This window comes from Engystomops pustulosus, chromosome 6 (assembly GCF_040894005.1).
Source record: "Engystomops pustulosus chromosome 6, aEngPut4.maternal, whole genome shotgun sequence".
Taxonomy (NCBI): Eukaryota; Metazoa; Chordata; class Amphibia; order Anura; family Leptodactylidae; genus Engystomops; species Engystomops pustulosus.
Window position 1 is genome coordinate 95,393,176 of NC_092416.1, and position 16,867 is coordinate 95,410,042.

General features: G+C 40.9%; 1 protein-coding gene across 4 annotated transcripts in view; it reads left to right on the forward strand.

Moving 5' to 3' along the window:
* The window catches only part of LOC140064031 (BAR/IMD domain-containing adapter protein 2-like), a 152,455-nt gene that overhangs the window by 85,527 nt on the left and 50,061 nt on the right, over nt 1-16,867 (forward strand). For all 4 annotated transcript variants that reach the window (XM_072110434.1, XM_072110433.1, XM_072110435.1 and 1 more), the window contains 3 exons: nt 2,085-2,146; nt 7,604-7,675; nt 7,790-7,927. In XM_072110434.1, coding sequence (XP_071966535.1) covers nt 2,085-2,146; nt 7,604-7,675; nt 7,790-7,927 — 272 coding nt within the window. The remainder of the gene's footprint in view (nt 1-2,084; nt 2,147-7,603; nt 7,676-7,789; nt 7,928-16,867) is intronic.

The window sequence follows — 16,867 nt, forward strand, 5'->3', positions numbered from 1 at the left end:
GATCATCTAATATATAAAGCTGAGTGTATGTATGACCGCTAATGGAATCTGTCGCATTTACAGTCACCAAATTTTGCACAGCCGCTTTCGCTGACTCAAGGAACATCATAGACTAGGTTTTGAGCCAGTATTTTAACCCTGTGATTTCTAAAATCTACTTATTAACAACCATATACAGGAGCCATTGTCTGCTGCTGCTGTAGCAGTTGGAAGCTGAGCCATGATTGGTTGCTGTCCTTCCACAGGTCATTAATATGCTTACAATAGGCAATGAGTATAATACACTTATGTGTGAGGTAAAATGTGAAGTAATATGTGAGGTAATATGATAACCACCATATACAGGAGTCATTATCTGCTGTGGCAATAAGCAACCAATCACAGCTCAGCTTCTTTTTTGCCACAGGCCATTAATATGAGCTCTGAGATTTGATAGGTTACTTTAGGCAATGAGTGTAACACAGCTTAGGCTGCATTCACACTTTGCATTTGCATTTTGTTTGTAACCACATGCATTTCCAAACGCATCACAACTGCTGAGAAGAGATTTATCTAATTTCATTGTTGTCAACATTGCGTTTGCATAACGCAAGTGTTAACACAATGTTAATGGATAGATTAACAAAGTGCTAACAAATGTATATGTTAACAATGTGTTAATATACCCCTTAACGTCATGTTAACACACCCGTTTTGTAAACTCAATGTTGACAGCAATGTAATTAGGCAAAGCACCTGTGCTCATCTTTTGTGATGAATTGAAAACTCATGCATTAACGCAAAAAAAATGCAATGTGTGAATGCTGTGAATGATGTGAGGTAAAATGTGAAGTAATATGTGATGTCATATGAGGTAATATGATAACCACCATATACCGGACCCATTGTCTGCTTTGGCAATAAGCAACCAATCACAGCACAGCTGTGACCACAGGTCTTTAATATGAGCTCTGAGCGTAGATTGTTTACTAAAGACAATGAGTATAATACAGCTTACGTGTGTCGTAAGATGTGAAGCTATATGTGAGGTAATATGATAACCACCATATTGTCTGCTGTTGCAATAAGCAACCAATCAGTCACACCTCACCTTCTTTTTTGCCAGAGGTCATTAATATGAGCTCTGAGAGAGATGGGGAGAGTGAGACAGGCAGGGAGAGTGAGTGAGTGACAGAAAAAAGGCGGGGATAGTGGGAGACAGTAAGACAGACAAGGAGGGTGAGTGACAGAGAGACAGCGAGTGATTGTAAATGAGAGACAAACAGAGGATGGCACATCGGGTAATAACTTGTGGTGATTGGATTTTAAAGTGAAGAGAATTAGAGGTGCTTACCTGATGAATTCTTGAATTTTTAGCATATCAACTCCCAATCAAGGGGAAAGAATTTCCTCAGCCACTCATTACGATAGAGGGCCTCTTTAGATGTGCTACTGGTAGGAAGTGTAACACTTGGAGCAGCTCCCACAGCTCAAGACACTGGTGCACCTGAAGATCCGGTTGTAAACAAATATTGGAAATTTCAAAAAGTGAAGAGCTATGGTGGGGGTACTTTAGAAATATTCAAGCAATTTTACAATAAATGAGAGACAGACAGGAAGAGTAACTGAGTGACAGACAGGGAGAGTGCCTGAGTGACAGAGAGACAGCCAGTGAGTGATAGGCAGACAGGGAATGTAACTGAGAGACAGGCAGGGAGAGTGAGTAAGTGAGTGATAGACAGTGATAGATAGATGCATAGATAGATCTATAATATTTTTTGTATACCCATTCTATTTTGTTATAGCTAAGAGCAGTTATTTATTATCTGGACGATGCTGGGATCTACACCTAGTGTACTATATTTATTAAAATTGGTTGGAAGGACATGATAAGGTGTTTATCATTCAAGTCTTCATTATTACTACATGGAGTTGGACATTACTGTATGCTTTTCATTTGTTCTTTTGCCAGTAGTGTGATGCTAGTGTAACCCAAATACAAGGCATTCAATTAGTAAATAAATACCTTTTGCATAAGCAGTGGGGAAGCAAAATAATGTATGGTAATTAGGAAGTTTACTAATCTACATGTATAATATTTACAGGTGACACTTTATTTCAAATGGCTGAAGTTCATCGGCAAATTCAGGTCCAGCTGGAGGAAGTTGTAAGTATTTTTTAAAATATTTTCTACAGTATTTTTAGTTAATGTTAAAATGGGCCCTCTGGAGTTGGATAAATTCCTTGCACCTCCAATTCTAAGACACATGGGGGCATATTTATCATATGCTGGCGCTCGTGCCCCTTTACGCCCTACTGGCTTGAAGGTGGTGGATCGGGCAAATAATCGCAAAAGCTAGCAATAAGCTAGCATTTGCGTTTATTTCAGGGCCTCTACACCACTGGTGTTGTGCAGAGGTCCTGATTAGAGATGAGCGAGTATACTCGTCCGAGCTTGATGCTCGTTCGAGTATTAAGGTACTCGAAACGGCTCGTTGCTCGGACGAGTATTTCCCCTGCTCGAGATCGAGCATTTAATTAAAAAAACACAGTGAAGAACAATGAAGAATAGAATAAAAACAGTGAACACAGTGAACACAGGATCATTTAAGTGAAAAAGACAGTGAAGAACACAGTGAAGAATAGATTACAGATGTTCGGCACATCTGCTTACTTGTCGGAAGATACGCGCGGAACGGCAGCAGGGAGACATCAAGCAGCAGGGAGACATCAGGCAGCGGGGAGACATCAGGCAGCAGGGAGACATCAGGCAGCGGGGAGACATCAGGCAGCAGGGAGACATCAGGCAGCGGGGAGACATCAAGCAGCAGGGAGACATCAAGCACCAGGGAGACAGACATCGGGCAGCACGGGGGAGACAGACATCGGGCAGCACGGGGGAGACAGACATCGGGCAGCACGCGGGAGACAGACATCGGGCAGCACGGGGGAGACAGACATCGGGCAGCACGGGGGAGACAGACATCGGGCAGCACGGGGGAGACAGACATCGGGCAGCACGGGGGACACAGACAACGGGCAGCACGGGGGAGACAGACATCGGGCAACACGGGGGAGACAGACATCGGGCAGCACGGGGGAGACAGACATCGGGCAGCACGGGGGAGACAGACATCGGGCAGCACGGGGGAGACAGACATCGGGCAGCACGCGGGAGACAGACATCGGGCAGCACGGGGGAGACAGACATCGGGCAGCATGGGGGAGACAGACATCGGGCAGCACGGGGGAGACAGACATCGGGCAGCACGGGGAGACTTCAGTGGAAGAAGAGGAGCGGATCCCGGGACAGCGTATCACCCCGACAAGTAAGCAGATGTGCAGAACATCTGTAATCTATTCTTCACTGTGTTTTTCACTGCGTTTTTCACTTAAATCATCCTGTGTTCACTGTTTTTATTCTATTCTTCACTGTTCTTCACATCTGTTAACTTGTCGGGAGATAATATACGCACGGAACAGTGAAGAATAGATTGCAGATGTTTGCATACATCTGCTAACTTATCAGAAGACATTCTTTTTCAATTAAATAACACATTTTATTCCCGAACCATGGTCCCTTTGAAAAATGCTCGGGTCTCCCATTGACTTCAATGGGGCTCGTTATTCGAGAGCATCTGGAAAAGTTCGTCTCGAATAACGAGCACCCGAGTATTTTAGTGCTCGCTCATCTCTAGTCCTGATAAATATGCCCCATGGACTTTTTCCATCTTTGGTTGTTCCAATTTAACAAATTTGAAAGTTTCTTAATTAATGAATACAAAAGTATTGTACCTGTTCTAATTCACTACAATATTAAACTAAAAGTAAAAAAAATATCTTTCATCTGGTCCATGTTTCTTTGAAGGAAAAAATCATTTTGCAGTCTCTTTTATCATTTTGGTCATATAAACAGAAACAGTATTTTGGCGGTGGGGATTTCTGTCAGGTTTTTCTACATTATGTTATCTGGTATTTGTTGTGTGGTCTTAGTTCTTTACAAAATGTAGAGTTGGAGTAATTACAGTAAAGTGTTGGGGTTGTTCTATGTTATTAATACTACTTCATTATTGCTGAATGAATTGAAGCTAGATATCTATTAAGGTAATGCATACATTTATTTTTTACTTTGTTTTCCATTGAAAAAAAAACACAAAAACCAATTAGAGAATAACATTATGGTAAGCAGAATCCAGTCAAGGCAGTATGCCACAATATAAAATCACAGTGTAAAACAGCAACTAAAATAGGGTGTCAAAAAAGAACAACTAGCCAAAAATAATGAATGCCCCCCACAATCTCTAGAAATAATATCGCTCTAAAAATGTGCGTAGATTTTTGAAAAAAATGTTTCCTACTCTGAAATCCCAGCATGTAGCAAACAAAAAGTCCCTGGCTACTCAATTGTCTGCAACCCTTTCACAGAGATAAAAATTACTCCACCAGAGAAGGGAATTGTCATTCCCTATGGACAGTGATTTTATTGTGACTACTCGTAACTTAGTAAGAAAATAAAAAACTAGGTGTAGCATCAGCTCAATGTGGTGTAGATAACCCCAACTAATCATGTCAGTAACAGATACGAGACAATAAAACAGTTGTAATTTTTGGTATGTGTGTGTAAAATATATGACCTCAGATATGCTAGAATTATGGGGTGGCTGGTGGCACTGATTAATTCTGACACAATTTTGAATTTGAAAATGGTAGACTGGCTCAAAAGCTTTCTCTGTTACATTCACTATTCTGACAATGATTGACATTAAGGAGGAGATTTATCATTAGTTCTATGTAGCTTCTTGGCGTATAATTGTTGCAAATTTTTGTGCAAACATTGTTTTTGAGGGTTTTTTTGCAAGAAAAAAAACATAACTCTGATGTCACGCAATAGCAGGAAAAATACACCACAGAGGCATATATCAACTTACTTGGGAGTGCAACACCAGATTTATCAACTGAGAATTTTCAAAAGAATGGTATATGTGGGTCCATTGCTACTACAGGGGGGAGATTTATCTTTATTTATTTTGGGTGGGTTGGTGTGCTTTTTATTTGTTTTGCGTTTTTTCCAATTTTGTAGTTGCTCCTATTTTTGCAGGGTTTTTTTGTGCTGTTGGTTTTCAGCCGTGAGCTTGGTTTTCTCCTTTGTGCTGCATCTTCTCGTCTGTTGTTTTTTTTCCTTGTGTTCGCCAGATTTATTTGCAGCGTTATTTTACTTGCGCTAAAATACACCTACTTTGAGCAGACTTACAGAGCACGGGCCAGCTGTCCGAAGCCAGCAATTCTGACTGCACGTCATTTTGGTTTGGATAATGCTGTGTGTTGCGGGGGATGGTAGGACAAGCCTGAAGACCTGTGCACACATTGGGGCACATTTACTAAGAACTTTTTGACTTCAAGCGCACATTCTGCATTAATCTTTGGGCGGCTAGCTGGCCATGTTGTTATGAAGTGCGTTTTCATTACCTGTCTCTGTAATCTTCTTCTTCCTGTCCCCTCACCCATTCTGTGTGTATAGTTGCAGTGTATAGTTGCACCACACCCTGGATTTTCTGTCTCCATACACCTCAAATGTATCTGTTCCTACTGACTTTTTTTCCCTTTCTAGTTCTGTTTAACCCCTTACCTGCCATAAACATTACCTAGACAACGAGCATGTCCTCCCCCTAGACAACTAGCATGTCCCACTCCTCTTAGACAACGAGCATGTCCTCTCCCCGTTGGCAATGAGCATGTCCCCATCCCCCTCGGCAACAAGCCATTTTGTGTGTGTGTTTGTAGACTACTTCGGATTCAAAGGATTAGGTCGATGACCAGCATTTATTTACAAATAAAATGGTCAACAAGTGTGTTTGTGTTTTTGTTTCAATAAAATTTCCTATTTGTTAATAAAAGTGTTTTTTTTTTCTTTGCAATACTCTTCATAGTTTGCCATGGTAGTGGTGCTGTCTAGTTGACGGTGCTCATTAATAAAGGCTGGGTACAAACCAGTACCTGACCGGCTATAGATGGTCAGGTAGAGGGGCGGCTGCAGGCTGTTACTGTTGTGCTGGGAATGGGGAAAAAACCACATAGGGTACCCCCTATTAATAACTCGTGCAGCTTTTTTTTCCGTCCAGAAATGGGAAAAATTCTGTGGGGTCCCCCCTATTAATATGGAGAACTCTTTTTGGCCACAAATGAAAAAAAAAACACCTAGCCCCCCCCCCCCCCCGTTTAATAGGGGGAAACTCACACCACTTTTTTCCCCATTATTTTTCATCCAGAAATGTAAAAACAAAATGGCGTGGTGTCCCCTTATAATTAGGGGGAATTTTTTTGGGCCAGAAATGGAAAAAAAAACACATTGGGGTCCCCCCTACTTTTATAATCAGACAGATACAAAAAACAGCAGCAGCCTACAATTTCTGAGCTGGGATAGCCCACTGTTATAACAGCCTTCAGCTGCCCCTTGACCGGTGGGTACTGGGGTAATGGGATTTGCATTAGTGTGAATTTGGCAAAAAAAAGGCAAACACTAAGGCCAGCCCTTAGTAATGAGCACCGTCAACTAGACAGCACCGCTATTATTGCAAACTATGAAAAAAAAAAAACACACACTTTTATTAACATATAGAAAATATTATTGAAACAAAAACGCAGACAGTCCTCCAGGACAGAAAAAAACAAAAAACAAAAAAAATGGAGGGAACATACTTGTTGCCAACGTGGAGGGGTCGAGGTCGTGGCCAATGGGGAGAGGACATGCTCATTGTTAAAAGGGTTAAAAGGGAGGGGGACATGCTTGTTCTCTAGGGGGAGGACATGCTAGTTGTCTAGGTAATCTTTGCGGCAGGTAAGGGGCACTCTTCTTAGTAAATGTGCCCCAGTGTGTGCACAGGTCTCCAGACTTGTCCTACACATCCCCCGCAACATACAGCACTTTCCAACCAAAACAACATGCAGTTAGAATTGCTGGCCTCGAACAGCCGGCCTGCGCTCTGTAAGCCTGATTATAGTAGGTGTATATAAGCATCAGCATAAGCGCAAGTTAAAAAATATCCCTGAAAATAAATGAGGTAAACACAAGTAAAAAAACAACAGACGGGAGGATAGATGCAGCGCAATGGAGAAAACCAAGCTTGCAGCAGAAAAATTGCTCAATTCTATAGTTTTTGCTCAATTTTAACAGTTTTGCTCAAATTTAGGTTTTGCGGTATCTGCGAATTTCCTGTGCAAAAACATTGCAAAAAGGCAGAAATAAATCAGATGTTAAACACACATGCGACTGGTGCAGTCTATTCGCACACAGCACACACAGATGATAACGCAATGGCAGAAAAAATACACCACAGAAGCATATATCAACTTACCTGGGTGTGCATTCTGTAAAAGATGGGCAACAGTTCTTATAGGAAATTACATCCATTAAGACAACTGTATGCGTTAATTAAAGTCAATGCCTGAAGGAGCAGTAGTAGTCCTTTCTTCATATTTCCTATTGCCTTCAAATCCAATTAAGCATAATACTAACTTTAAAAGTAGAAATATATGGCAGTATGAATATCTTGAAAACTTTTGTTACCTTTTATAACATTGAAGGAAGCCTCAAGAGACAAACTAATACATTTCTTTTTTTTTTCAGCTCAAACTTTTCCACTCTGAACTCCTGGCCCAACTGGAACACAAACTGGAGTTAGACATTAAGTATTTAACAGTACGTAGTATGGCTTCCGTTCTGCTACATTGTCTATTGTGATATGTGTTACACCTTCTTAGTATCAGGGGATTGTCACTTTTCAACTGATAGCACTTCCTTCACCATCCCCAGGCGACACTGAAAAAATATCAAGTTGAGCATCGGTCCAAGTCTGAGTCTATTGAGAAGTGTCAGTCTGAACTAAAGAAGTTGAGGAAGAAATGTCAAAATAGCAAAAACCCCCAGAAATATGGAGACAGAGAAGTGCAGGTACAGGAGAAATTTAAATCTTTTCTCTTTCTCTTTATATATGTAAAGGTTCAATTCGCTTGGTGTTTTTGTGGCTGCAGGAAAAATTTTGCTTTTTTATAATCAGTATCTGAGTGGAAACCTATCACAGTTTATAGCATGGTTTTTGGTGCAGAAACTTAAAGCGAAGCTGTCACCTGGAATGTCATTTTTAGCTGGTGTCAGGTTCCAATAGCCTATATTATGCTGATTTTAAAATGCCTTTCAGCATTCACAGGTAAAAAGAAATGAGGTTCTATGTGTCACAGAGCCAGAGATACAGCCCCCTGAAGTGTATCCCCCTCCAGATTCTTAGCCATCAGGATACAGGGAGAATTTGCTGCACACAGGAGCTGCTGCACCTCAGATAATGGAAATATTCACTTTATATGTTACTATATTTTGAGAAGGGATAATATCAACTAATATTCATTATTTTAACCCTTCTCTATGCAGAACTATCTAAGAACACACTTTCTCTCTTATTGCCTTTTATTTCGTGATAGCTTTTTTTTTTTTCCGAAAATTGACTGATACGAGGAACATTCGATCCTCTTCGCCTAATGTGGCGACATATTAACACCGCAACCAGGACATGTCCATAAAGTTATATGTAACACCAAAAACACACACACGTTCCAGAATAAAGTTTTTATTTCCCACCATCCTCCATTATTTACACCTAATGTTCTCACTCTCATTCTTATGAAGCACGGAGGGTTCTGTTATTGTGCGGCTAATACATTGGCGCACATCTAAATGTGACTTTTATTATCTCATTAGCCTGGTTTATGGATATATAGTTATTTATTTGGGTAACCGTTGTGTAAGGAGAATACAGTGATAGATCTGTGTGACGCTCACAGAGTTTGTTGTCCCCTGTGGATTTAACATTCCCTTTGCTGCATATCTTGGTGAATATACACATGTGGGGTCTGTATGATCTCCTCACATTTTGCTGTTTTAGGAAAGTATATTTCCTTTATATAAGTATCTGGATTGGTACATATTTTAGAGGAAATTTTGAATGTTAATTGCCAAATGCATCACCTGGTTGTCTGCTTTCAAAATTATATAGGTTTTATGGCACCTTTACTTTTTGTTCTGTTTTATTGATATATTTTGCAGGTTGTGACTGTCTTAAAATTTCTAGCTGAAAAGCAGATTTCTAGTTATTACAGTTTTAGTGACATTATGATGATTTATTTATGTGAACATATCAATATGGGACATTTGTGAACTCTACACATGTCCATCTCTTACATTTAGGAGATGTGATGGTAAATATTTTCTGTTTGGAACAAATTTTTTGCCATCAAAGTCAAATTTTAAGAATTTTTTATAAAATGTTTATGTCTATAAACTTTTTAAGGTGCATGTCTATAAACTCTTTAAGGCTCATGTCTATAAACTCTTTAAGGCGCATGTCTATAAACTCTTTAAGGCTCATGTCTATAAACTCTTTAAGGCGCATGTCTATAAACTCTTTAATGCAATTTTGGAAATGGGGCAAGTGTCTGATTTCAGAAAATATGTGGTCTGTTGGGTTTACTTTAATTCTTTTTGTTGTAATTTTGATTTTATTTTTAAACGTCAAAATTGTAAAAATTGCTCTGGTCAATAACGCGACAAAATATCCAGAAATGCTGGGCGGTGAAAGGGTTGATACCCCTTGCTTGAATTCCCGGGTGAAAAAGCTTCTCATCTATCTCCCGCTTATATATCTATCTGTCTAGTTATAGTATAAAGAAAGCGGGCAGCACTCCGTTGTAGATAAAAGTAAAAAAGTGTCTTTATTCCATAGTGAGCAACTGTGACAGCGACGTTTCGGCTCTGCAAGAGCCTTTCTCAAGCCATGGCTTGAGAAAGGCTCTTGCAGAGCCGAAACGTCGCTGTCACAGTTGCTCACTATGGAATAAAGACACTTTTTTACTTTTATCTACAACGGAGTGCTGCCCGCTTTCTTTATACTATTACTGGAGGACCTGAGGCCCGGTCCTGGGTTGCCTGCACCCAATTCTCTTTTTCTCTGAAGGTTTGTGCTGCTTGGACTTTCTTTTTGTATCTGTCTAGTTATCTATCTCCTATAATCTGACCATTTTTATAACTCGCTTTTTCTCTATCTATTTACTAATCAATCTTCTATTTTTTGGAGTGTGGGAGAAAACCGGAGGACCCGGAGGAAACCCACTCAAACACAGAGAGAACATACAAACTCTTTGCAGATGTTGACCAGCGCTGCAAGACTGTAGTGCTAACCACTGAACCATTGTGCTGCCCATCTGCTATAAAATTCTACAATATTAGAGTTTGTTTTACCATAGTTTGTCAGCCTCTTGCTGACCGTTACTGGTCATAAAATAGTTTTATTTTGGGGCCCCACTTTTAGTTTTGCCCAAGGCCCCACTTTGTCTAGCACCGGCCCTGTGTGCATTGAGTAGGAGGGGATGGATTGGAGGTGCTGCATGGATATGAACTGTTAAAATGATTGAATAGAGTATGTGAAGAGATCACATCAATGCCTGCACAAACAACATAGATGCATGTACAAGGCAGTTTTAACCCCTAAAACCGGCCTCATGTTGCAATGATATCCTAAATGAGTTTGGATCTATTCTATTCAGAAGACTTCTGCCTCCACTACAAGAGTTAAGTGTATGGAAGCATCTGTATGCTGTATTAGTTTATAATTTGTATTGCAGTTATTTATTAATGTATGTATGTGTGCACAAGTGTGTTATATGTATTGCATATGTCTGTGTATGCAAAATAAGTGTATTATAAGTACAGTATTGCATGTATGTATGTAATTGTATGTCTGCAAAATTAGTGTATTACAAGTATTGCATGTATGTTTACGTGTGTGCAGTATTAGGCAACGTTCACGCGTGGTATTTTCATTGCTTTTAATATACAAGCTATGTAAATGCAATATTTACACAATGTAAAAGCAACGTGTAAACATGGCTTTAGGCTACATGCACACTGCCATTGCCTGCCGCACCGGCGTAGCACGGCGGGCGCACGGCAGCGCCCGGGAGAGGAGGAGGGGAGAGCGCTGCTCACCCCCGCCCCTCTCCATAGGGATAAATGGTGCACAGCGGCGTATTACGGGAAAAGATAGGACATGTACCGCTCCCGTACAATGCCGTCAGCCCATAGAAGTGTATGGGGGATGTATATCGGCCGTATATACGCCACAGGACTTTGTGTAAAATATAGTTAGCATATAAACTTGTATTAAATTATATGTTTGGCATCGTTTATATGGAAAACATGTGGTCCTCATTCCCGATTGCAAGGGTTTATGTGTAAACGTATAAACACACGGGCTAGGCTCCTCCCCACAGCCTTTAACCCTTTAAAGGACCAAGCTCCTTTTCACAGTAAGGACGGGGCCCTATTTTTCAAATCTGCATGTGAATAAAACTTTAGAACTTTTTAACTTACCAATATGATTTTTAGATTATTTTCTCATGACTTGTACTTCACCTAAGGCTACATGCACACGATGTATGCCCACCATACTGTAGCATGGCGGGCATACATCGGCGCCAGGGAGAGGAGGAGGGGGAGATTGCCACTCACCCCCACCCTTCTCCATAGGAATACACAGCGCGTGGCGCCATATTCCATAGAACGATAGGACATGTCCTATCTTTCTACAGGCTATGGAATGGTACGGTGCCGCACGCATGCAGCAACGTACCGCTCCCGTATGGGGCCGTGCGATGTATGGGGGACGTATATACGCCGTATATACATCGGCCGTATATATTTCGCATTTTTGCTTTTAAATAAATGTTTTGCATTTATTAATGAAAAAATTTTAAATTCTTGAAAATGTTGAACATTTTCTGGTTTCTAAATGTTACTCCCAAATAGGTTACCAATAAACATTGAAAGTAAACTGTCACAAGGGAGCTAATTTTCACTGAAGACAGGTTGCAAAAGGCCGTCAAAACTGCATCGCAAATATGCCTTTCTGCTTTCTCCAGGCATTTGCATTATAATATAATTGTGTGTTATAACTTACCTTGCACCTTGACAGAATCCTCTGTTTAGTTCTAGGGGTTGGCTTTGGTTTGGATGCATTTAAAAAAAACAACATGTGACTTGTCTGTGCTGCTCACTCCTCAGCCCCCACCTTTGTGCTCCTGTACTACTACTCCCTCTCCCTCTCAGAGCTGTGAGCTCTGTGAAGGAGCAAAAGGGAGTAGCTGGTTACAAGAAAAAAACCTAAAAAGTGACCCCATTTGAAACTAAACCCCTCAAAGAGTATTGAAACACTATTTTATGGTGTATATAGCCCATTGTTTATATTTTGTTAAATTTCTGTATTTTATGTGGAAGTTTTAAAATATATGGGGCATTGGGGGGACTTTTATTAAAATATTTAGCATTTATATAAAAAAATGACCCACTCTGTGAGCAGTACTGTGATTGCTTGTTCAAATTAATATGCTGCAATACTGATGTATGGTGGTGTATGAGGGAAGTCAGCCTATGCAGATGCATAGGCTGACATGCATAGTGAAAGATCCTGTTGGAAACAGGATCTGTCACTCAGCAGCTGAAGAGAGTCCAGGGGTTCTTCATCTAACTTTGGGGCTGCCATGGAGACTATTAGCCCCCCCCCCCCACAAACCTGCCATGCAGGAGGTGGTTATCAAGGTGGGGGCAGGTGAGCCCCCTATAGTTCTTTAGATTAAGCAGTCATGTTCACAGTTGTCACGGTGACAGGTGCAGGAACCTCCGCCCGACTTGGATGTCCATTTTGGTCCATGGTCAGTAAAGAGTTAACTTTTACTTTTTGTTTTATACACAGTACAACACAGATAACATTATATTTATGTTCTTTGAGTCAGTACGATTACGACAATATCCAATTTCAACAAATAAATAGGAAAGGGTCTAGGAAATAACTAAATGACACCCAATTTAAATTCTAGAACAGAAATAAGTACAAGGAGGTGTCCATAATACAAATACATAAATCTTTTTTGAATAAGCAAGCAACATGATTAAGAACAATTAAAAAGCACTCATGGTGCATAAGACAAAACAATAGTACCGGTGTACACAAAAGATCAAGGAAGTAGTAACAAGGCAAAGAGGAGATGTATCCTTTATTCAATCATATAGATAGTATAAACCTCAAATCCATTTCAAATGGTGTAGAATAAAAGAATATACACTCACCGGCCACTTTATTAGGTACACCTGTCCAACTGCTCGTTAACACTTAATTTCTAATCAGCAAATCACATGACGGCAACTCAGTGCATTTAGGCATGTAGGCATGGTCAAGACAATCTCCTGCAGTTCAAACCGAGCATCAGTATGGGGAAGAAAGGTGATTTGAGTGCCTTTGAACATGGCATGGTTGTTGGTGCCAGAAGGGCTGGTCTGAGTATTTCAGAAACTGCTGATCTACTGGGATTTTCACGCACAACCATCTCTAGGGTTTACAGAGAATGGTCCGAAAAAGAAAAAACATCCAGTGAGCGGCAGTTCTGTGGGCGGAAATGCCTTGTTGATGCCAGAGATCAGAGGAGAATGGGCAGACTGGTTCGAGCTGATAGAAAGGCAACAGTGACTCAAATCACCACCCGTTACAACCAAGGTAGGCAGAAGAGCATCTCTGAACGCACAGTACGTCCAACTTTGAGGCAGATGGGCTACAGCAGCAGAAGACCACACCGGGTGCCACTCCTTTCAGCTAAGAACAGGAAACTGAGGCTACAATTTGCACAAGCTCATCGAAATTGGACAGTAGAAGATTGGAAAAACGTTGCCTGGTCTGATGAGTCTCGATTTCTGCTGCGACATTCGGATGGTAGGGTCAGAATTTGGCGTCAACAACATGAAAGCATGGATCCATCCTGCCTTGTATCAACGGTTCAGGCTGGTGGTGGTGGTGTCATGGTGTGGGGAATATTTTCTTGCCACTCTTTGGGCCCCTTGGTACCAATTGAGCTTCGTTGCAACGCCACAGCCTACCTGAGTATTGTTGCTGACCATGTCCATCCCTTTATGACCACAATGTACCCAACATCTGATGCTACTTTCAGCAGGATAATGCGCCATGTCATAAAGCTGGAATCATCTCAGACTGGTTTCTTGAACATGACAATGAGTTCACTGTACTCAAATGGCCTCCACAGTCACCAGATCTCAATCCAATAGAGCATCTTTGGGATGTGGTGGAACGGGAGATTCGCATCATGGATGTGCAGCCGACTAATCTGCGGCAACTGTGTGATGCCATCATGTCAATATGGACCAAAATCTCTGAGGAATGCTTCCAGCACCTTGTTGAATCTATGCCACGAAGAATTGAGGCAGTTCTGAAGGCAAAAGGGGGTCCAACCCGTTACTAGCATGGTGTACCTAATAAAGTGGCCGGTGAGTGTATGTATACATGATCATATAGCCATAGTTACCTATATAGTCAAATTTGTAAGTCGTGGGCACCGGGGACTGAAGAAAGATCCCCACGTGTTCCGCCTGTGTAGGCAGGCTTCCTCATGGGTAATGTTCTTTGCTTTTTCAATAAAGACTTATGTATTTGTATTATGGACACCTCCTTGTACTTGTTTCTGTTCTAATATCCCATTTCTATAGATGTTTTTATATTTGATTAATTATACTGAAAAAAAATTACTTGTTTTTTCATCGCAGTCTTTTTAGAGTTGTAACATTTGGATTTTTATTAAATGAGCTGGAAGTATTTTTTGTGTCATGAGTTGTAATTTTTATTGGAATCATTGTGGTGTAAATGTGAGTTTTTGATCATTTTTTACTGCTTGGTAGGATGTGCATTAATCCTATTTTTTGTGTGTTTTTATTATTTTTTTAACGTGTTCACTGTATGGGTTTAGCAATGAATTTATTTTATTTTATGGGTTGTTATAGACTTGGTGATATGTTATATGTGTAGTTTGTATCATGATTTTCACTTATTTTTTTGGCCATTTATGGGGCATTAAGGGGACTTTTATTACTTTTTATAAAATTTTTTATTTGCATTGTTTTTAAACTTTTTTTTAATATTCTTTTTACTGTCCCACTCTGGGACACTCTGATGTATGGCAGTGTATTACAGAGTCAGCATATGCAGATGCATAGGCTGGAGCGCACAATGACAGAGGGCTGGGATCGCGGCTATAGTGATCCCAGGTGTTACCATGGGTGCCCGTGCTCCCACACTGCTGTCACAGTGTGACAGCAGTACAGGACGAAAATGTATGTCCAGAAATGCTAATTAGACGCCGACCTGGACGTACATTTTTGTCCTAGGTCGGTAAGGGGTTAAATTACTTTTCATATGAATGCAGTCCGGCCCAAGGAGATGTGTTCAAAAATGATGTTCACATCATATGCTTTTTTTGCAGCAGCTGAGGTGTGTATGATGAAGTTTTGCAGCAGCTGAGTTGGGTATTATGATGATCTGCAGAGCAGCAGCTGAGATGTGTATTGTGATGTTCTACAACAGCTGAGGTATATATTATGAGGTTCTGTAGCAGCTAAGGCGTGTATTATAGGGTTCTTAAACAGATGAGGTGTGTATTATGAGATTCTGGAGCAGGTGAGGTATGTATCATGAGGTTCTGCAGCAGCTGAATTGTGAATAAAGAAGTTCTGCAGCACCTGAGTTGTGTATTGTGAGGTTCTATAGCAGCTGAGCTGTGTATTAAGATGTTGTGCAAGCCCTTCCCTCACTGACATCAAGAGTGATGGGAGACGGCTCCCCTCAGTGAGCTGATGGCTCGCTTAACCCAGCCCCTAATCAGCTCACCATACCCCCTTTAACCCGATAAACTTGGGTTAAAAATGGTGTGGAGTGGGTGACTGGCTGGACTGCGGCTCCCTATTATACATTTAATAAGGAGCCGTTCAGGAGCCAGAAGCCGGAAAAAAAGTGGAATCAGCAGAAGCACAAAGACAGGGATCAGAGAACTTCATTGCAATATGTATACTGTGTTCCCTGTAAAGAATGGTAGGTGTGGCTAATCAACAACAAGGAGGGTGAGAACCCAAAAGCCAACAAACATACTTACCCGTCCCATTGACGCCGCCGATCCGGAATGTCCGATGATTCACTAAGATCTTGCGTCCAATTTCCTGCATGTGTCCCTTCCCCTGCTGAGGTCCGCCGGAGTTCACCATCTTCTTCCTGGTGCATGTGAGGGCTGATCTTGTGACACAATTTGGTTTTTAAATTCCCCGGTTTGTCCAAATCAGTCGGGTTGTCCGACGTCCACGCCCCCCGATTTGTGTCGCATGAAAGCCGGCGCCAATGAGCCACAATCTGGGTGCGTGCGGGGCAATTCAGGGCAAAACAGTAAAAAATCAGGAAACCCGACGAAAATGCGTCTGATGGACCCTTAGTAACTGTGTCCCACTGTGTACATTGATGAAGGCAGTAATAGCTGTTGGGATGATGCTAGTTTGTGTAATGTAACAGAGATTATGCCAGGAAATCTCTAAGCACCAGCTGCAAAAGATTCAGATGTGTTCTAAACTGCCAAATGGTGAAAAAAATGTATTACACTTAGTAAATGAATTTGGTGCTCTAAAAGTTTTTAAAGGATTATTTATAACAATAATAAATTAATTATATTTATGTATATAATGTCAACTGTTGTCATTTGATATTTTGTTAGACCAACATGATTATGTGGTGTATTAGGGAATTTAAGGTAATATAAAGAGGTGACCCATCAGAACATATCATTTTCATAATTCCCATATGGATGTTATAGAAAATTGAACTGCTTAAAGGGAACCCTTTAAACCACTAACAATATGTTGTGTAGCAGCTTAAAGGGCTCCTACCACCCCAAATCTACCTATAAGGGTAGGTTCCCTTTAACACCTTCCAGATCATGTTCTTTCATGGCCAAGTGTGGTGTCATC